This window comes from Typopeltis vanoorti, chromosome 17 (assembly GCF_054136105.1).
Source record: "Typopeltis vanoorti isolate ZY-2024b chromosome 17, IOZ_Tvanoo_1.0, whole genome shotgun sequence".
NCBI classification, from domain to species: Eukaryota; Metazoa; Arthropoda; class Arachnida; order Uropygi; family Thelyphonidae; genus Typopeltis; species Typopeltis vanoorti.
Window position 1 is genome coordinate 93,507,621 of NC_143565.1, and position 24,227 is coordinate 93,531,847.

The 24,227-nt window shown below is 33.4% G+C and overlaps 1 protein-coding gene across 3 annotated transcripts in view; it reads right to left on the minus strand.

The window, feature by feature from the left end:
• Nucleotides 1–518: 518 nt before the first annotated feature.
• LOC150097647 (uncharacterized) overlaps nt 519–24,227 on the minus strand; it is a 219,192-nt gene continuing 195,483 nt past the window's right edge. For 2 of the 3 annotated variants that reach the window (XM_090407258.1, XM_090407257.1), the window contains 3 exons: nt 23,365–23,489; nt 15,573–15,689; nt 519–1,462 (listed from right to left, as the gene is read on the minus strand). In XM_090407258.1, the coding sequence (XP_090263384.1) occupies nt 1,309–1,462; nt 15,573–15,689; nt 23,365–23,489 (396 nt within the window). In that variant the 3' untranslated portion in view covers nt 519–1,308. Of the gene's footprint in view, nt 1,463–15,572; nt 15,690–17,935; nt 18,064–23,364; nt 23,490–24,227 lie in introns of those variants that run through there. The other variant, XM_090407259.1, reaches the window with a different exon arrangement.

A 24,227-nucleotide genomic window follows, 5' to 3' on the forward strand; every position in this document is an offset into this window, starting at 1 on the left:
ATACAACCCTTAGCATATCTGATGTATTAACACTTTGCTACTAATTAGCTTCACACAGCAGTTTCTGGAATTACCATTTGGGGGGGGGGACAAAACATGTAGCATAGAATAGCAAAATAGGAATTCTGTGGTAGAGACAATAAATTAAAGAAGTATTCATGAAAAAAGCATAAAAAAACAATAATCATTATGAACTTTTTATTTAACAGATCATGATATATATGAAACTAAAATATTAGTTTCATCATTGTAATTCAATGATGGGATATGGCTGAAGCAACTAAGACCATGAGATGAGGTTGAAAAACTTGAGATTCTGGGAGGAAAACCTTTCCGTCTTCATAGAGACTAGTTGTCTGGGATGTAAAGAACCTTTATAAGAGCATTTCAGCTAAAAAGCCCTTATAAATACAGTAAAAATGATCAAGGTAATTTGTGGCAGGAAGTATATATGTACTAGGTAGTACAGTGACTAGCATTACTGTGTTTGTTTCAAAATGCAACTTTTGTTTGGTAAGAATTTTTAAACAGCAAGTCAAACTTTATTTATCTAGCAACCCAAGTGCTTGAAGCAGTTTTAGGCTTTCATTTATTACAGTATAATGCAATGGAATATTCAATAATACTAAAATGCATTATTTATGTTATTTGCTATGATGTAAAATGGCTGAATATACAAGAGATATATGTAGAAATGCAAAAGAGATATGTACATCAGAGTAGGCATGAAAGAATATATATAAGCATATATATTATTGAGAACAAGATCATTACATAAATTAGCTCTTTTTAATTTTTGATTTTGTAATGCAAACCACATCGAAATCTAATTTATTCTTGTTATAGAAAAATAAAATATATATATATATAAAAAAAGAAATACTGATTTTTCCATCTCTATTTCAAGAACCTAAGGACTTCTTTATCCAAAATACACACTTTTGCTATATCAAAAATAGCAGCAATGTCATATTCTACATTTAGCACATATATATGTAGCAATTTTAATAATACGATTATAAAAACTGAACAAAAAAACAAATGTTTCAAATCAAATTTCTTTTTACCATTAGAAAAATTTACAAAGAATTTATAAATAATTATAAAAGGTGCATCACTCATTACTGTTTGGAAATAAATATTTTTTTTTTGATCTAAAGAAGTTATAAAAATACAATACACAATTGTTTTTACAATGAACCACTTCACTGTTCCAATTATGATTATACCGATCCTATTATAATATTTAAGTTTCTTTCACATATTAAATCTTTTTTATTCAAATGTGATATGCAGTAATATGATACATTATCCTGAAATGGTTGGTCCATTTGGTATGTGTTCATGATCAGGTATAAGACTAGTGAGAAGTGATTCAAATACACCAAGTGATGTCTGGAGACCAAATGATGGATTTTGATTTAGCCATACATCGCAAAATTTCTTCCTAAGATCTAATAACCTATGAAGAAACATATATAAAACTATTAGAGTAAAGAAGCCTATATGACTGTTTTTATTTGGCATTCTTCAAAAACAGACATGACAATAAATCATTTAATTCTAAGCACTCTGTTCCTCAAAATGCACTCTCTCATTTAATTTTCTGTAGTGAAATAAAACTGGGATTGTTCTAAAAGGTTCTGTTTTTGGAATGTAAAAATCTGTTTCAGTTTACTAACTCTTAATGTCACTAGATTTACTGATGGCATTTTCTGAAATAACAAAACTAAAAAGCAATATTTGTTATCATCCCAAAATACAAAACATACACACCAGTTTCATTTAAATAGCTTCTCCATTATACTTAATTGATAGTATTTTTCCTTTACATTTTTTTAAAGATTTTTTTTGGAAATATTATCTATTACCTAATTAATCAGAAGAAAATTATAATTTACATTTAAGACAAGAAATTAAACAAAATTATATCTTCTTTGGAAATGCTAAACAAAATTTTATAATATGGATATGAATACCTGTGATGGATTCTGTTTTAAAAATAAAATGGGTTTAAAATTCTGGAAGAAAACAACAAGAGAAAGAAACTGTTTAATGAAAGACTTAATAAATTCTATGTTGGATTTACTAATAATGAAAGAAATTACTAGAACCCAGTAATTATATATTTTTAATGAAAGGAAAAAAGAATTTACAACAAAGATCCATTTTAATTCATTTTTCAAATGAACTACAGTTTGTGTAAATAGTTATTTATGCGATTCTCATGCTAGAACTGAAAATTTAGGTTATTGAGAAGATGAATTATCTTGCAATTTTTAAGCATGACAAAATTGTTTGGCTGAATTAAATTTATTACTTTAACAAAAATAAAGTGTTCTTATTTTTCTGTAATTAATGATACTTGGCAATCTGCATGCATTTCAGTTTGAAAAAAAAAATACACATATTCAAAAAATGTTATTAATGATACATTTTTATTTTCATATAATGTACAAAATATTTTGTTATTTTTATAATAGAGATGAATGTTATTATTATTATTCATATCTAAGGAGTTCTTAGACTCATCAAGAGAGGCCCTAGACATCATGTCAAGAACTATTCAACATTTGTGCAGAGTCTATCATACTTTGCTTTGAACTCATTCACAGTCATGGCACCTACAACAAATTTTAGAGAATTCCACTTATTCACTACTCTCCAGGCAAAAAACTTGTTCTACCACCCTTGCTAACTACACTCATACTCAGTTTCCATGGATGGCTTCTAGTTCTCCCACCACCACACCTGTTCTGAAACATTTCCTCTGAATTAATCTTGTAAAAATCCTTCAGTAATTTGTCTCAATGATATCACTGCTTTTCTGCCTATCAACCACAAATCCTGTTACCATCTTGGTCACTAGCCTCTGGATCCTCTATACCTCCTCATCACCAAGAAACCCTGACACCCAGATCTGCAAGTAGTAATCAAGATGGGGTAAACTCATGGCTCGATAAAGAGGAACAATACCTGCTTGTCTCTGCTCGTCAAAGTATTCTTCAGTAACCAAGTGATCTGATGAGCTGATTTAGCCACTTTTGCTGTATGCCCCCTAAACTTTAACTCCCTATCCATTAACACTGTAGGTCTCTGGCTTCGTCAATTTCCTGGAGTGCAGTTCCACCAATGTGGTATACAGCTGGTAATCTTTTCACTCCAAAATGCATAACCTTACACTTTGCCACATTAAACTGACATCCATTCTCCTTTGTCAAGAACAACCCAGTCTGCTAATCTATCCAAATCATCCTGCAAAATCTTGACATCATCTGTATTAACTATTGCTCTACCCAACTTTGCATCATCAGCAAACACTTGAACAGTACCCCCTTAGATCCTTTTCTATATCATTAATGAACAAATTTTCCTATATTTCCTTTCCTATATCATTAATTAAACAGTAACAGTCCAAGAACAAAACCCTGCGGCACACCACTAGTCAAAGGTCTTCTTTTGGACTCTACTCCTGAATAAACTATTCTCTAATATCTCTCCATCAACCACCCTGCTATCCAGCTCACCAACCCTATATCCATTCCCCATTGCTGTAGTTTACTGATTAGAATTCCAAGTGGTATCCTGTCAAAGACCTTTACAAAGTCCAGCAGTATCACTGTAAACCTATTTCCTTTATCCAACTCTGCTGTTATACAGTATGATATACAATATTTATATATGACTATGATAACAACTCAACTTTCAATATCCATCTAAAAAACATACCATTCCTCCTTTTTCTTTTTTAATATAGCAAAAGTAAAGCAAAATAAAGTTTCATTGATTATAATAAAAATTAATAATAAGGTGAAGTAACAGATCAACAGCCATTTGTTAACTATGCTATAACTTCTACCTCAATGAAGACAGCATAAGTGAACACTCTTTAGTTCCACCTTTGATCAGAGATTACACTTAGTACTATTATTATTGTTTAAGGACCCTTGTCCACTTATTTCAGCATGTAACTATTCTAATCATCCTACTTCTGCCTAAGGGAATCAGTCTAATATGACTCCTTCAATATTACATGAGTTCTGAATTATTTGTTATATTTACATGTTACAACTACCACATTTATGTTGTAGTTGTCGACTGCATCAGTTGTGTTATTTCCGACCTTGCCCTCTCTCTCTCTCTCTATATATATATATATCCAATCTTTTAGTTATAGTCAATTGTGTAGAGTAAGATAACAATATTTATATAATTTAATTCAATTTGTTTTTGTTGTTGTTCAATAGTTGATTAGAATGCTTCAGTTTCATAACCATGATGGTGCATTGACTTCAAAATCAGCACGTTGTTTATACAAAAAATGAAGCTCAAGTTCATAAAAAAATTTAAATGTTGACTTATAAATATATACAATAAATTCAATTCTGTATATTACGTAATTCCCCTTCTCTCTCTCTAATGAGATCTAACATTCATATTTTCTATACAGTTAGAATCAGTAAATTCTAATACTCTATATATGTAACTTCTTAATACATACAAAGAATAATTAAACGTCCATTCTAGAAAGTATGAACTCAATAAAAACATACATCTTTTACTTTCTGACACAGTTAAATTTAATTCTGAGAGATAACATCAAATACTATACAAAACAAGAACATCGCATTCAGCTTAAAATTCTGTGGTTTCTCTTGACTATACAGTAACTTTTTGTCCTCTTTATCTTCTATTTTATTTCTTTTTTTAGTTTTTACTCACACAGTCTTTCAGTCTGTCTTACCTCTGAAATTTCTGATTCACAATAAAAGAAGGCAAAGATCTCAGTTGACTAATATATTTGAATGTATAAGGGTGTGCTGAGAAATTGTGATAATCACCATGAAGGAATTGAGGTAGAAACCTGTAACTTACACATTATCCTACATATTGAATTTAAAATGAATGAGTCTACAAAGACTCATTTTAAACTGAATTTAAAAATGAGTCTTTGACTCCCTGGAGGTCTCAGATAATAATAATAATAATATTCCCACAAAATGCTATATACTTGTTTACAATGCTCCTCTATCATTTGCAATTCTCTGAGAAAAAACACTTTCCCTTGTTGCACAAACTAGTCATTTTTGTTCTGGGTGTTTATCAGAACGTTTCATCCCCCCCCCTCATATCTTCTTCCAGTAAGAAAGTTTCCTTAAACACATCTATTCTTCATCCTGCTGAAGTAGGTATGAAGATTAATCACTCTGGCACTAAGAATACATTTAACTGAAGAGTTTCAAATGTGTTTCTAATAAAAGAACTTTATTATGGATTCCATCTTGCTTCTTCTGTTATCTATTTTATCTTTGCTAATCTATGAAGGCTTGATACATTATACTGTCCTTCAATTATTAACTTCACAGTTCCTCATTGCAAAGTTGATAAAGATGTATATACAAACTTTTCGGAGATCACAGAACTTCACTCAGTTTTTTTCTCCTTTTTAGTTCTTCTTCCTTGCTTGCATATTAGCTTACTAGCATTTCTGTCACACAGTGACAGCTGTTCTAAAAACTCACCAATAATGTGTATGTCGGCTACCAAGATTGAAAATGAAACTCAAGTCAACATGCAACATTGTTTCTATGTAAATCTCTAAGGATTACAACATACAGTAAGCAAGTTTACTATTATTAAAGTCTACACTACTAAATGCAAGTCTACTGCTGAAATACATACAAAGTGTCCTTTGTATGACTACTGCACAGTCACATAACAGTTCAGATAATACTAAGTGTAATATTGCATTACTAAATGCGAGCAAATATACATATTTATTTACTTTACCAATGTAACAAAACAAGCCTCTTTTTTTTTTAATTTTCACTCGGTATATATATAATAGTTTAAAAAGGAACACAATAATTAAAACGATTATGTGAGATTTTTACACTACTGTTATCATGCAATCTAAGAAGTTCTAATTAAAAATAATGAAGCAACAATACGTCAGTGTTTATTTTTACCAAGACTCTTTAAATATAGTTAACTCTCACTATAGGAAAACCACAGTGAACTACTTCACTATAACAAACTAATGTAGGAGCCCTAGCCAAAACCCCACAGCATCAATGCTTATTCCAAAGTAAACTCACTACAAATCATCCACTGTAATAAATTATTCTGTTGATTGCTATAAGTTCATATTTGTTATACTGAGAGTTGATTATAACAGCTTCAAGATATGCACTACAGTATTTGCACTCATTTAAGTAATAATAAACTGCTTTGTTGTAAAGAAATGGATTATATGTTTTGTAGAAAACGATGTCTTAATTTTTAAAAGCTAGTGCCAATCCAATTATTTATGCAGAATGATAAAGTATCCTATTTCTTAAAAAAAAAAAAAGTTTGTACTTACTGGTACAAACTTGTACTAAGAAGTTGAAGTATCTGATGAAGTTTGCATCATTACTACAACTTTCCTTGGTATTGCATTACTATAAGAATACTACTCTAAAGGAGGACTCTAAGTGAAGGAGGACACTAAATGAAGTGGAATGGGCAGAAGAATTAGAAACTATAACACATCAACATAACTGGTGTTACCAAAACAAAAAAATGACAAAAACAAGTGAGTTTCTTCTAAATAACAAACACAAGATGTAATATTCAGGCAAAAAGATCACAGAAAGAATGAAAGGAGTAGCTACAGTATTCAACAATAAACATGAGAATAATTTTCTTCAATGGCAGGCAATATCAAGTAGAGTGATTTGGCCAACATTAAAATAGTAGAATGGATAATGAGATTTATTTATGCCAATGATTCCACAGAATGCTGTAACAAGGAAGAAGCACAGGAATTTTAGGTCATTACAGAAGGCAGCTGAAATGAAGAAAAATGAAAAGTCAGTCCTTGTTGGAGTTCTAAAGAGCAGAGTAGCAAACGAATACAAGATATATATAAATATTTTGGGAAAATTTGAAGAAAAGGACAAAGCTGATAATACCGATAAGTCATGGATTTCTTTCAGGACATGGCTTAGTCATCACTACCATAACATTCCAACATAAAGATGTGCACAAATTCACGTGGAGAGAACACACAAAATATAAGAAAAGTCTTATTGATTATGTTATTGTTGACAGAGATAATTTTCATGCTGATTCAGCATATAAGCATATAGAGGAAATTTCAAACATGTAATGATCACCGTTTAGTTTAAAAATGAATTTCATACTAAAAAGAATAGTGTATAAGAAAGTCAAGAAGATTTTAAAGATGAAATGTAGACTCAACACAAATATTATTCAACAAATAATGAAACAGTCTGAAAACAACAACCAACCTCTGGAGACTCAATGGCAGACTATGAAGAAAACACTGACTGATTCTGCCAGAGAGGCATATCAAAACTCTGTGGTGAGCTCAGGAAACTGAAAAAAAGGCAACCATAGAAAAGAAGAAGAAAAAAGCATATTGAAAGTTCATTCATAACAAGCAAGGCAGCATATGCATTGAGAGAATATAGAGAAAAATATAAGAAAGCAAAACAATGTGTTAAAGTAGATAAATAAAAATCATTAGAAGAGTTTGGAAAGAGCACAGAAAATAAACATTAGGAAGGTGGTAAAATGTTCTGGAGGCCAAAGGAAAAACTTAGAAAAAAAGGAAAGAGTACTGAAAAAGAACTCAAAGATGATGAAGGTGATCTGAAAACAGAAGTAAAGATAATCTAGATGTCTAAAGTAATTTGAGAGCATGGTTGGTGAGTGGATAGCATACCCATTCTCTAATCAATAGACTGTGGGTTTGAATCCTGTCATGGGCATGGATGTATGCGATTGTTTTTAGGTGGTAAATGAATTTCATGCCCTGTGTGAGATCAGCACCCCACTCACTGGAGGCCTAAAGTGGCTTGAAAAAGTTCCATGTGTGGTTACTAGAGCAAGGTTTTTGGACCAGGTAATTAAAAAAAAAAAAAAAAAAGAATAAAAAATACAAAAAATTATAAAAACAAATAAAAATAGGAAAAAAATCTGTAGCCCACCCATGATATTAATGTACTATAAGTTTACAACCTTTCATGGGTGGGAGTCACATAAAAAAAAAACCTTTAAAAAAAAAAAAAAAACACCACGACTTTGAAAGATTATCAATATCAAACATATCAATATAGAAAGGCATATGGAGCAGATGATATTAGACCAGAAATGCTAAAATATAAAGGTATAAAAGTTTTACAGTGGCATAATTCAGAAAGTTGAATCCAGATGACCAGAGAATATTTAGAATAACAGGAATTCCCTATTCAGTGTTCCAGGTAAAATTTTGCAAGAATACCTTTTTGATAAATAATTGAATATAAAAATAATTGAAAAAGAAACTGTGGAACAGAAACAGTGAGAACAACATGTTGGGTTCAGATCAAATAGAGGTTGTTCAGATCAGATTTTTACTTTAAGATAAACAGTTGAGAAATCATGTGAATATAACAAGGATGTGTATTAAGTTTAAAAGATATGTAAAAGCATGACAAGATGCCAAGACAAAAGCTGTTCAAAACACCACAGTTATAAGGTGTAAACACTGTATCGAGCAATACATTATATTTCAGTAGTAAATCATTGATAGGAATTGTAGGAGATACAAAAAGATGGTTTGATGTTAAATCAAGTATCAGACAAGGATGTACACTATTTCACTATTATTTATCTTCTTTATAGAGCACATTATGAAGGAAAGTTATAAGGCCTGATAACAAAATTGGAGGTGATAATCTCAACTCTTTAAGTAGGTAATGTTATACTATTAAATAAACTGAGTACAATTATGCAGAATTCCGTAACTAAACTGAATAACTACTGCAATAAGTTTCAAAAATCTGAATAAAAAGACAAAGACTATGAAGGTTACCAAAACAGATGTTTGATGCCAGGAAAAAGATCCAGAGGAAGACCAAAATCTAGCTGGACTGATGCAGTCATAAGTGCTTTAGGAAACCAAAATATAAGATCTGACAATATTAGAGTCTTGGTATATGGCAAACTAATCTGGAGGAAAACTGTTGACAGGAACTTAGTAATAATGTAAACAGTTTTCCTCCAGATTATTGTAGATGACTTCAACATGAGAACATAGACAGCAAAAAGAAAGGACACATGGGCAGGAGTTAGAAATGAAATTTATGCAATCATTGAGAGATAATTACCTAAAACAGCATATGATTCAGGGAAACCAAGGTTGAGAGCGCTTGATCTGGTAGTAGCATTAGAATATTTTTCCATAACTAGGATGGAAACATTGTCTCTGATTGGGGGGAATGATCATGCAGCTTGACCAAGGTGAGGTAGAATGTCTAAATATGTAAAATGTTCAGTTAATGAGGGTGAATATATGTAAAACTACTGAGGTAGTGATTGTAATAAACTTAAGATGTAACTTAGAGCAGTTTCTTATACCATGGAAGTGCTCTAAGTTACATCTTAAGTTTATTACAATCACTACCTCAGTAGTTTTACATATATTCACCCTCATTAACTGAAGATTTTACATATTTAGACATTCTACCTCACCTTGGTCAAGCTGCATGATCATTCCCCCAATCAGAGACAATGTTTCCATCCTAGTTATGGAAAAATATGCTAATGCTACTACCAGATCAAGCGCTCTCAACCTTGGTTTCCCTGAATCATATGCTGTTTTAGGTAATTATCTCTCAATGATTGCATAAATTTCATTTCTAACTCCCACCCATGTGTCCTTTCTTTTTGCTGTCTATGTTCTCATGTTGAAGTCATCTACAATAATTATTTGCCTTATGCTCATCGAGTATATCTGTTTATGCATGCCATTTTTATCTTCCTTTGCAATCCCAGGCAAGCAACAACTGAATGTATGTTTTATCAAGTTGTCCTCTTCTCACACCAGAGTGTCGAATGCACTGCTTTTCATGACTCTGAAAAATTCTAATAGTTCTGGATATTGTCAAAAGAAACTATTAACAGAATTTGCTGAAACACCAAAATCTTATAATTATTATCTGAAACCGCCAGAGAGTCAACAATTCATTGAAGGAGACTATACATCACGTATACAAGTTGTCATCTCTTAAACTCATTAATGGATGCAGTGACAACTTCAAGAGCAAACTATTCTACTCACTCACTGCTCTGTGAGAGAAAAATCTAGCTCTTACCAGTTTCTTAACCGTGAACAAACTTAACTTCCATGGATGCCCCATGTTCTCTTTCCACCTTCCATGTAATGAAAAATTTCATCAGACTATCCTATAGCACCCGTTCAGAAATTTATAGATCTCTATCATATCACTCCTCTTTCTCCTGTTAACTAGTCTGTAGTCCATATACTCTCAGTCTGTGCCTCATAATCTACATTCCATAATCTTGATATAATCTTTGTAACCTTTCTTTGCACCCTTCCCACAACTTCGTTATCCTTTTGGAACACAGGAGACCAAATCTGTGCATGGTGGTTCAGGTGTAGTGTCATCAAGACCTTGTAAAGAGGCAAAATGACTTCCTTACCCTTATATGTCAAGGTTTGTTTCACCATCGCAACTATCCTTTGATGTGCATTTGCAACGTTTGCTATGTGACCTTTGAACTTTAAATTCTTATCCACCATAATGCTGAGATTCATGGCCTCATCAGTTTCTTGTAACATATACCTGCAAATGTAATATGCTGTTGGAAATCTCATCACACCAAAGTGCATAACTTTAGACTTACTAACATTGAATTGATATCCATTATCATTTGCCCAAATTTTCAGCCTATTTTCAAATCATTCTTTAAGTACTAGATTATCAGTAGCATCTCTGATTGCCCTATCTATCTTTGCATCATCCACAAACAACTGAACATAACCTGTTAGATCCCATCCTAATGTCATTAAAGTATAGATTGAATAACAATGGTCCAAGGACTGATCTGTGAGGTATACCACTAGTCACCTTAAATCTGGCAGATTCACATCCACAATATACCACTTTTTTGATACCTGTCTGTCAACCGGTTCTAGGAAAATTCAGCGTAAACATTTTTGCCGTAGAAAAATTTGCCACAAACATTTTCGCCATAAGACATTTTACATTAATTTTCGTAAATAATCAATGAATGATAAAGGGTATTAAAAATCATTAAAAAGACAAATCTTTATTAAGGTGAATGTCAATGATACATAACATAATGAAATCATTTAAATATTTTGCAAATTAAAAGAGATGCTGCATAAATAATTAAATTTTTGCTGCAGATCGTCGATTCAACAAATCCATCAGTAACATCGTTCAATGGAAGAAATGCTAATGCTGAGAAGCATTTGATTTTCATATTGAATTCAGCATCTGTTTGATAGTGTAACTTCAAACCAATAGCAACAATTTTGCGATAAAGATTTTGCAATATGAAATAAACAACCTGTTATAATTGTTGATGTAAATATGTTAGAAAAAGCATTGATAGTTGCCTTCTTGAAGCCAACCATTAATGTTTCAGGATTTAATGATGAATGCAAGCCCTTTAAGGCACTGAATAATCTGCTGTAATTTAATTCTGATTTACCAGGAAGCAAAGCAAAAAGCCACCATGGAATCCTTAGGGGGGGTCTCATACCAATCCCAAGCCTGGATAAAGGAGGAGGATCAGTCAGATGAGTGTTGATGTCTGACCGTAAAGAAAAAACACGATTGTTAGCTGATGCCTAAATGATCAACAGCTACAAAATGCCAGCTCGGACATCATCCAGATCAACAAGGTCCGCGATACCAATCGAACGATTCCATATCATACTCATTACCTGGTGGTGATATCTGCTTCAATTCTTCAGTCAGTTAGCCAACACTATCTAAATCTAGTTTTTTTTTCATATAATTCACTACAGCATCTTTGGTGGCAATCACTACAGTATGATTGCCACCTTCTATTAATGGTTCTAATCATTTTGTACACCTCCCTATTTTATGCTCTCCATAGTACTGTTCTATATTATTGCAATGGGCTTCTAACCATTTCATCTTATCTGGCTGACTGCTTTTTTCACCTCATTACACTTTCTTCTATATTGCTCCTCTATTTGTTCTGATGTATCCCTTCTTATCTTCAACATTCTTTTCTCCTGACTAACTGCAGTGTTTCTTGTCTAATCCATTTCTTCTTGATCTTCTCTTCTTCTGGTACTGTTTCTTCAACTGCATCTTCTATCGCCTTCATTCGAATTTTTTTTCTTTGTCCACACTTAAGTTTCTCCTCTAACACTGTTCTGTACCTTCTTCCTATTTCTGCTTCATTTATTCTTGCTATCTTCGTTTCTGATGATCTCATTTTTTTTTCCTTTCCCCCTCTTTTACCTTGCGGTGTTGAGGGTTTATTAATCACCGGACCTCAAACCATTCACAGGATAGTGATCAGCCCTACGTCCCAGTGTATCCTATGTCTATAGTGGTGTTGAGTTCTTAAGGCCAGTTTGCCTGCTTTGCAGGATGAAAAACCCTACCGTCCATGCCCAAGACCGGCTAACTTGGCTTTGGCTGAGGAAGATCCTTTAGCTCCTCACGTCACCAATGGGAATCGAACCTAGGATACTCCTTCCCCAGGCATATGGTTGCAAAGCGCACAGCCACTAGGCTAACAGCGCAGACTGTTTCTGATGATGGGGTTTATATTTTCTTTTTAATTTCAACTTGATGTTTGCAATCACTAAACTATGATCAGAGTCTATATCCACTCATTGAAAAGTTCAACACTGCTGTACTGATGTTATCCATCTTCTTTTAATCATATCAATCATGTTCTTGGTTTTCCCATCATTTGATTGGCATGTCCATTTTCTACACTCCTTTTGCTGGAATCTTGTGTCATAGATCATCATCTCGTGGTCCACAGCAAATTCTAACATTTTTTCACTTCATTCATTTCTTTCTCCAAAACTATATTTTCCCATGATGCTTTCCCAACCATCATTTTCTATTCCAACTTTGGCATTCCAATCTCCTTCAAAAATTAGTACGTCTTGCTATTGTCTCTGTCAGATCTTAGTTAAATAAGTCAATATCCTCATCTGTGCTGCCAGATGTGGGTGCATATATCTGGACTATTGATATATTAAATGGTTTTGCTTGAAATCTTGCTGCTATGATTCATTCATTGACTGGTTTGTAGTCTAACAGTGCCTTTCTAGCTTTTTTGTTAAGAAGGAAACCAACTTCTGCTTCATGCTTGGTGTCATGCCATCACCTTTGCATTTATTTATCTTTCCTGCTGATGTCCATCACAACTCTGCCAGTCCTATTATATCACACTGATATCTCTTAATCTCCTCGCAAAGTAAGTCAAGTTTTCCTGACATCCAAAGTGTCCATACATTCCATGTTCCTACTGATAATAGTTCTGTTAGTTTCCGTTTCTGTTTACTTTCGGTATCCCACTTTTCAATCCAACCCCCGATTGCTCGATTGGTATCGCAGACCTTGTTGATCTGGCATGTTGTAGCTGTTGATTGTATAGGCATCAGATAACAATGGTGTTTTTTCTTTACGGTCAGAGCATCGATACTCATCTGACTGATCCTCCTCCTTTATCCAGGCTTGGGACTGGCATGAGATCCCCAAGGATTCCATGGTGGCTTTTTGCTTTGCTTCCTGGTAAATCAGAATTAAGTTACAGCAGATTAATGCTGAATTCAACACAAAAATTAAATGCTGCACAGCAAAAAGTTAATTATTTATGAAGCATCTCTTTTAATTTGCACAATTTTTAAATGATTTCATTATGTTATGTATCACTGACATTCACCTTAATAAAGATTTGCCTTTTTACTGATTTTATAATACCCTTAATCATCCATTGATTATTTACAAAAATTAATGCAAAATGTCTTACAGCGAAAATGTTTATGGCGAATTTTCCGGGCACACTGCCAACCACCCACTTATCCAACTTAAGAGTTTATATTCCAAATCCATATTCTCCAGTTTATGCAACAGCCTTTCATGTAGTAGCCTATCAACTGCCTTAGCAAAATCCAACAGTATCATAGGGTATCCATTCCTTTTATTCAACTCAGCAGTAACATTGTTATAAAATATGAGCAAAGTGCTAAAACATGATCTCCCTTTAGTAAACCTATGCTGTTCTGTAAAGAGTGTAACTTGTCTGTCAACCCATTTCTGTATATGAGCGCTTACCTCTCTAAAATCTTCACCACCTCACCAGAGATACTGATAGGTGGGTAGTTAGATACATCAGTTTTTGTGCTACTCTCGTACATTCTTTTCATTCCTGTAGTATCTTTCTTGAGCTGAGACTCAAGCTATACAAACATGTCAAATGCTTAGCCAATTTGGCTGAACATTTTTTTAGAATATGTCATAAAGAAATTACTTGTTGGAATTTAGCCTCTTTATAATAACTGCTCACTAACTTAATTCTCTTACATATAATTAAGAATGTATTGGTATTTGTCATGTAACTGATTATTATCATTCACTTTAATTAATTGTGTCATCCCCATAATGCACCCCTTCTTCCTTATTGCTTGCTTGATCTCTCTCATTCATCCATTGTACATCTACCTTATTTAACTTCCTCACTTTTGCAATGCATTAAATTGTTTGTTAAATAGACCTTGATCTTTGTCCAAGCAACATATTTCTTCTTTCCACTTAAATTCAATGTTAGGTGGAAAGACAATTAATACTTTTCATGCTTAGTTCCAAACTATCATCTCTTAAACTTTTCATAATTACTAGTAATTCCATCCTGTAATTCTGCACATTCTTTTCTCACAGGTCTTTATTTGTCACGAGGTGATCATCAGTTGCCATGATGATCACCTCGTGGCAACTGGAGGAGATTTACCATCATTCACAATTTCATCCTTATAGATTCTATATTTCCATAGAAAATGCATTCTATGGAATTTGGTAAGTTCCTTGATTCGTGACATATTTTTCATCCGTTCTGATTATTGATAGAAGTCCTCATGTCTGGCATCATCAACAGACATTATTTTAAAGTTAGAAAATCAATTTCTGGTTTTAGTTCTGCTGATTATTTCCTCTCTGAAAGCACATTTTAGCATTCAAAGGTTTCAGTGGCAGTTTTTTTCCAGCTTGAAGCAGAACTTGATGCACATATGCTATTCTTTGAAATTTGTCATTTTTTAATGGAACAGAAATTGCAAACGACACAACACACAGACTTTGCAAGAATTACTTAAGAACAGTGTAAGCAACAACTTTGAAGTAAATGGCAAACAAATGATCAAGTAGATTCTGTATTCATATCCAGCAGAGATTTGTACTGCATATCTGATGGTCAGTTCAGAAATGTTTTAATCATGCCTTGTGCATTAACAAATTTTGATTATATAAATTTAATTATAAAGCTAAAAAAAAGTTCCATAGGAACTGATGAATATAGCAAAATATGAATGCTACTGCAGTTGGTTACCTCCAAATGGAGGTGACCAGCTAAAGATCTTAAAGGTCATAGTTTATAAAACAAAAACAATCATAAAAACTGCAAATCTACAATAAATAGGTGTTATATTGTAGATAAACAACTACTTAGATAATGCTGTATAAATTGCTGATATACTTTACCTGTTAGCAAGGTCTGTCTTGATCGTAGGTGGAAGATTTGTGACTCCAACATTAATCACTGCTACTCCCATATCATTACTTGGGTTACTGCCAATTACTACTAGGTGTCTTCCTAACCTGAAATTTGTTGGTTTAGTATGACTTTATTGTTTAACTTATTTTAAAAAGGGAAGATACTTTACCAGTTTGATATTATATACTATGAGGCAAGGTGACTGATAGAATAAACAACATCATCATCACTATTAGTAATTTTTAAAATGTATTATGTATTTTTTTAAAAGTAGTTTTATTAACTGTTAAGAGGAGGAGAATTAACATAGGGTATTATTCCATTAGAGATCATCCAAATGCAATAAAAGGAATGGTGTAAGAAATAACTAGCTTCTTGACTAAGAGGCAAAAGAACAATTATCATCATTTTCTTATATATCAAGTGTGTGTGTATAGATGTTACTGGCAGTTCAATACAATTAATATTTTGTTACCAGTTTCTTCTTGCTAATTTTCTTCCAAAGATGTTGGTAGAACCTTAACCAAAATAACAGTATGTACGGGGATAACCAAGTTTTAGTAGCATAAAGAACTGAAATAATCCTAGCTATTGGTAAGTTATTCTTCGAAGAGTATTAAGTACTTCTATATAAAGCAGTTTTTATTTACTGAAAAAACTGATTAGTATAAACCTGTTAAGAAGCAAGATAATAGATCTGGAAAGAGTGAACATTTTCAAATACATTGTATTATCACCTTATTCCTGGGCATACAGCTGAAGGATGTGTACCTGTAGGGTATCCATAACTATAGAATAACATGTATGCCACAGTAAATAACTTTTTGATTATGTAAATATTTCATCTTACGTATCATAAGACATCATCAGTACAACTAACCAACAACAATAGGAGTTGAATTCAAAAAACAAAAAAACAGTAGTGTGCATGCTTAAATTAGAATCCCTCTATGTTTACAGTTGCATGTTTATGGATTAAAAACTACTGGGCTGAAAGTAAACTCACTTAAATTAAATTAAAATACAGCATATAAATTATTGAATACAACTGAGGATAACAATTTCCTACACTTTTGGAAAGGGAGACAGTCATTTCGATTAAGATTAGTTGTACAAAACACATAAACTGGGTTTAACTGATCAGAGGTTGTTTATTGTAAAGTAATAGCCACCTAGTTTCGCCGACTTGACTGTTGGCTTCGTCTGGGCATACAAGGTGACAAAACAGCTCAAAAAAGATCAAAAAACAAGCTAAGGATATCAGGTTAAAACATAAACGAATGTTAAATATTATCTAAATTCAAATAAAATGCTACATCAAATGCATGTTATCAGTCATTGTTATACATGACTGATATTATCAGTAATATATAACATTGTCAGCTTGTATGCCCAGACGAAGCCAACAGCCAAGTCGGTGAAACTATATACAAAACACATAGAAACCCAGTTTCTATGTGTTTTTTATATAATAAGTGGTCAAAAAGAATGTTACAATAAGATTAGGGTTATGGAGTAAGGCTTCAGCACTTTCTTTATATAACCATTCATGTTTATATGTGGAACTATGTAGTAACTTGCTGTTTTGCCAGATTCCATGTTGTGCAAGGCAAGATTTGTGAGGTTTGAAAGGCAGATGTGGTCTTGATGTTCAGAGATACTGTACGTTTATTTATAGATCTTCCTGTTTGTCCATAGTAAGACAAGTTACACAAACATGATATTTGGTGTATGCAAGGTAACATCATTGGTGAGAGTTTGTCTTTTGGAGGGGGTAGCAAGTTGTGAATTTGGAATTTGAAAATATCAAGATTTCTGTCTAACTTTCTCCATCCCCCTCACTGGCAATCAACCTCTTTGATAAAAAAACTTCACCGAATTTCATACAAGACATTAAACTAGCAGATACAGACATGTTAGTAAGCTTTGACATCGTTTCTCTCTCTCCTCCCACTAATATCCCTCACAAAGAAACAATAAATTTGTTAATCCAAAAATTTCCACCTGACATAGTGGAATTATTCCAATTTACAATCACATGAGGTTATTTCACATGGAAAGATAAAATATATAAAGAACAGGAAGGAACAGCAATGGACTCACCCTTATCATCCGACTTTTTTCTTGAACACATAGAAGACAGAATTTTCGCTCTTGACCAACAATGTGGCCACACTATGTCGATGATGTCTTTGCAGTTTGGAGTCACATGGAACCTGAACTCTACTCATTTCTACAAAAATCAACACCCTGCATCCTCGTATGACGTTCATACTAGAAAAGGAAACGTCAACAGTTATTTCCTTTCTTAAGATATACATCCAATGCAAACAAGATGGATCCAGTTCCACTTCTGTCTACTGAAAACCAACTTTTTCGGGTTGTTATATCCATAATACATCAGCTCACCATCATCTCAAAAATATGGCATCATATTTAGTATACAGAGCACACAAGATTTGCTCTTTTGAAGAATCTCTAAAATAAGAATTGGAAATTATCAAAGAAACAGTCTTACTAAATGGATACTACTTACAAAAAATAATTAACTATTTTTCAATACAAATCAACCTAGACAAGAAGTCCACAGGACTCGCATTCCATATATTAAAGGCATCTCCTGCATGTCTGGCAAAAATTATGAAAAAAATTTAAACTTGTTACTACTTACAAACCCATCAACCAAATTCCCAACTTGCTACCTTCTCCAAAAGACAAGCTCTCACCAATGATGCTACCTGGTGTATAGCAAGTACCATGTTCGTGTAACTTGTCTTACTATGGACAAACAGGAAGATCTATAAATAAATGTATCTCTGAAGACCACGTCTGCCTCACAAATCTGGCCTTGCACAACATGGAATTGAAAATGCTAACCACAGGTTCCAATGGCAAAATGCCAAGTTACTACACAGATCCATATATAAACATGAATGGTTATATAAAGAAAGTGCTAAAGCCGTACTTCATAAACCTAATCTTAATTAAAATGGCTGTCTCACTATTCCCAAAGCGTGGGAAATTGTTATCCTCAATTGTATTCAACAATTTATCTGCTATATTTTAATTTAAGTAATTTTAATTTCAGCCCAAACACACAACTTTATACATAGAGGGATTCTAATTTAAGCATGCACACTATTGTTTTTTTTTTAATTCAATTCCTAACGTTGTTTGTTAATTGTATGATGATGTGTTATGATACATAAGATGAAATAGTTATATAATAAAAAGTTATTTACTGTGGCATATTCTATAGTTATGGCGTATGCCACAGTAAATAATTTTTTATTACATAACTATTTCATCTTATGTATCATAAAAGATAGCATAGGTGGAATAAATAAGATTTATTATTATTATTATTATTATTATTAAGAGAGATCTCTAGAGAGTCAGGGACTCATATCGAGGGAGGCCACATACTACATGCACCAGCTATCATACTTATTCTTGAATTCATTCACACTGCTTGTATACACAACATCCAATTGCAATCCTAATCATGCACTACCTTATGAGAGAAAAATCTCGGCCTCACCCCTTTCTTAGTAGCATTCATTCTCGGTTTCCAAGGATGCGCTTTTGTCCTTTTCTCACCCTCCATAAAATGAAAAATTCCATCGACTAAAATTTTGTATGACCCTTTCAGAAGTTTGTAAGTCTCAATCATGTCCGAGTGAGATGTTATCAAGGCATTGTAAAGAGACGAAATGACATCCTTATCTTTGCATGTGAAAGTTCGTTTCAGCATTGCAATTATCTTTTGAGTTGTATTTGCAATCTTTGCTACATGACCTCTGAATTTCAACTTGCTATCCACTAACACTCCAAGATCCCAAGCCTGATCAGTTTTTTCTAGCATAATCCCACCAATATAGTACGTGACTGGATATCTAATCATGCCAGAGTGCATGATTTTGCATTTGCTGACATCCATTTTCCCATGCCTACAACTCCAACCTATTCAAATCATTCTGCAAGTACTGCATATCAGCAGCATTCTTGATTACCCTATCTATCTTTGTATCATCAGCAAATAGCTATATGCTGGCTGTCAACTCCTTCCCAATATTATTAATGTTCAGAGTGAATAGCAGTGGACCAAGGATTGATCCTTGTGGTTACCTTAAATCTTGTAGACTCACATCCCCCATATATACTACTTTTTGATATTTGTCAGTCAGCCATCCTCTTACCTACACTAATATTCTATAATCCAAACCCATAGCAAAATCCAAAAGTATCTTGGTGTATCCATTCCTCTTGTCTAGTTCAATGGTAACATTGTCATAGAATGTGTGCAAGTTGCTAAAACATGACCTTCCTTTAGTAAGACCATGCTGTTCATTGCAAAGTAGAGATTCACTGTCAACCCATTTCTGAATGCAAGCCCTAACCAATTTTTCCAAAATCTTCACCACCACTCCTGAGATACTAATTGGTCGATAGTTAGATAAGTCTGTCTTTACTCCACTCTTGTGCAATGGGATTACCATGCATTCTTTTCATTCATGTGGAATCTTCCCTGTTGTGAGACTGAAATTATATAGCCTGGTCAAAGGAATAGCCAGTTCAGCTGAACACTCTTTTAGCACCCATGCTGATATCCCATCAGTTCCTATTGCTGAATTCTTATTCAATTTGTGCAACAGCTCTAATACATCCTTTTCATACACCTGAGTTTGAGTTTCTTCATCCAGTAAAGAGGTAGCAGTGAACTCAGAGTGCCCATTTTGCTAAAAGCCATACACCATGTTGATGGCTTTTAGCAAAATGGGCACTCATTAGTTGAACAACCTCTTCTGCATCTGTCCCTCAAACCATCTGCATTCAGAAGAGTTATTCTTTTTTATTTATTCTTCCTTTTACTTTCAGCATATCGATAGAATTCTTGTAGGTTGCCTTGCAACATATACTTGCAGCATATCGACAGAATTCTTGTGGGTTGCCTTTAGCTTGCAGAGCCAGTTTCTTTTCATACTCAGACTGAACTTTCTGTACAACAGATGTGACTATTCTAGTCTGCTGCTTTTAATTTTCATAATGGACTTCATTCTTATGCACACGGTAGGTATTTCTTCCACATCATTTGTTTCTTATGGATCTCTTGCTTAATATGATTACACATCCATTTGACTCCTACCCTATTTATTCTTCAAATTATCGAGACACATTCTGATATTGCATCATTTAAGTATTTTTTAAATGCTTCCTCATGCACTGTCAATATTCTTTCAATCCAGCAACCAATATCATTCCACTGAACTCAGTATATGCCTCAGTTGGTCATAATTTCCTGCTTTATAGTTTAGCATGTAACCATTTTTGAATGAAACATTCAGAAAAGGTTACATATGCAAGAGACAAAAAAGATAGAAACAGGTGAGATATTACTAAATAATAAGTATAGGATGCTATTTTCAGGCAATAATGATCAAGGAAGGGAAGGAGTAGCAATAGCATTCAACACCAAACATGAAGATAAACTTCTTGATTTCAAGTAGAGTTATGTTGGCAAACTTCAAATTGGGACATGGACAATGAAACTTATTTGTGCCTATGGTCCCAGAGAAGGTTATTCAGAGGAAGAAGTGGGGGAATTTTTTGAGTCAACAGAACAAGCAGCTGACATAAAGAAAATGGAAAAAGTGGTCCTTGTTGGAGATCTGAACAGCAGAGTAGGAAATGAATCTCACCAGGCATATAGGAACATTTTGGGAAAATTTGGAGAAAAGGGCAAAGCTAATAATAATGGTAAGTATTTACTGCACTTCTGCTCCATGTTTCAACATACTGCATTATGTTACCATGTCTCAACATAAAGATGTGCACAAGTTCACATGGAAAGAAGAAGATAAGAAATAGGAAAAGCTTCATTAACTATGTCATTGTTGATAGTGATACCATAAGGCTGGTTCAGGATACAAGAGTGTACAGGGGAATTGAAATGGAAGTGATCATTACTTAGTACTAAGCCGGATAAAAATGGATATTACGTTGAAAAGAACAGTATGTAAGAAAGTTTTAAAAAGAATTAAAGTTTTGTAGCTTTTTACAGGCAAATTATACTCAACTCTGCAAACATTATTGAAAAAAATTTACAGTAGTTTGAAAACAAGAACCACACCTTTGAATCTCATTAGCAAACTCTGAACATGGCATTGAGTGATTCAGATAGGAATGTATGTAGTGAAGCTGTCTGCAAGTAGAGAAAAATCAGAACACCATGATGGACACAATAAGTTAAAGAAGCAGTCCTGGAAAAGAAGAATACCAAACGTTCCTGGCACATAAGTCAGCAGATTCCCTAAAAGAATACAGAGAAAAACTTAAGTGAGCTATGCTATGTGTGAAAGTAGCTAAACAAAAGTCATTGGAAGACATCAGTAAGAATATAGAAAATAAATATCACGAAGGTGGCAAAATGCTCTGGAGGCTATTGAATAAGCTTAGATATGGAGGAAAGATTAGATATGAATCAAAGATGATAAAGCTGACATGGAAACTGAAGATAAGGCTATCCTATATGTCTGCAGTAATTACTTGCAAAGACCATTAAATGAACCAAGCAGTGAGAGAACCATACTAGAAAATTTCCAAGAGGAATGTAAAGAAGAACACATATCAATACTCGAGGTAGAAAAAGTCTTCAAAAACTTGAAATGTGGAATGGCAGCTGGAGTAGATGATATTTGACCAGAAATGTTTAAGTATGGCAGTATAAAAGTTTTGCAGTGGCTACACTGCATAATTCAGAAGGCTTGGGACAGAAGGTTGAATTCACAATGATTGGAGTAGAGCTCTCATAGTACTCATGTGTAATAAAGGGAATAAAGCTGAATGTGAGAATTACAAAGGAATTTCTCTACTAAGTGTTCCAGGTAGGATTTATGCAAGCATACTTGTAAAGAGGTTGAGAAAGATTGTCGAAGAGAAACTTAGAGAAGAACAAGCTGGGTTCAGGCCAAATAGAAGTTGTCAAGATCAGATTTTCACTTTAAGACAAATGGTTGAGAAATCGTGGGAATATGACAAGAATCTGTACTCAAGTTTTGATAGTCTGGAAAAGGCATATGATAAGGTGCACAGAGAAAAGCTTTTTTAAAACACTTCAATTGTATGGGGTAAATGGAACATTATACAGAGCAATACATGGTCTATATGTATAAAATTGATTTTCTAACTTTAAAATAGTGATGTCTATTGATGATGCCAAACATGAGGACTTCCATCAATAATCAGAATGGATGAAAAATATGTCACGAATCAAGGAACTTACCAAATTCTATAAAATGCATTTTCTATGGAACACATATGTATAGAATCTATAAGGATGAAATTGTGAATGGTGCTAAATCTCCTACAGTTGCCACGAGGTGATCATCTTGATTGGGGGAGAACAAATAAAGATTTCTGTGAGAAAAGGATGTGCAGAATTACAGGATGGAATTATTAGTAATTATGAAAAGTTTAAGAGATGATAGCTTGGAACTAAGCATGAAAAATGACCCAGAGGAAGACCAAGATATAGGTGGATTGATACAGTAAAAAATGCCTTAGAAGACAGAAATATAAGATCTGATAATGTTGAGTTCTTGATAGAATAACAGATTGATTTGGAGGAAAATTGTAGATGGAAGTTAGTAATGATGTGAGTTTTTTATGTAGTACTATCAAATCCTGTACACCCCCTTGATATGTCAAGAATTTGATGATGATGATGATATCTTATCATATCAAGAGAAACACAAACAAATCTTAAAATCATAAACTCACCTGCAGGCATATAAGAGAAGCTCAAGAATAAAGTGGAGTTCATAAACAGAATCTTTTCCAATTGTGCTAAGAGGTTTACTGCTTTCAAGATCTACTTGACACTGTTTTATATGACGAACCAGCCTCTATGATTCAAAGAATAAAATGTTAAAAAAAAAAAAAGAAAATATGCATATAAATATATATTAATTTGAAGAATTGAACAAAAGTTTTGGGTTAGCATAGTTAAAAGTAGTTTGATAAAGAAAACAGATAAAAAGTCATATTTCTTAGGTAATGATAAATGAATGTTTACAATTTGGTGCCAAAAGTTTTGATGGTGAGGAATCGATAGGTGGCACCTGTGAATAAGTTACGTTAAACTTGTGCTCCCACATTTTATCGTAATTGCAAGTGTTTTTTGTGCAAAATAAGCAGCCAACGGAAAACTAACAGAGGGTACTAAGGAGCCAATTACTTCAGCATAGTCCATTAAATCAGCAATTTTGTACAATTAAAAAACAGCCACGTGAAAGCACTATGCCTACCGTATGAAGTAAAGATGGTGGCAACAAAGGCCAACAACGGAAGACTACCTCGAGTCCCATAAGCGTAGGGTCGCCAATCGCCAACAAACCGAATGATATTATGAAGTGCCGCAACTGTGAAACTGAAGTTAAAGAAAGGAAAAAAAGGTATCTTGTGCGATTTCTGTTTCAACGGGCTACATACTTCCTGCGTGCAAATAAATGAATCGGCGCACAAGCTTTTTACCAATCTTAACCAGTCCTACTTCTGTACAATGTGCAAAACTTGTAAAACAAGTTTTGTAAAACATGTAAAACATGTTTTGTTATGATCGATACTTTCTCCTTCCAAAATCG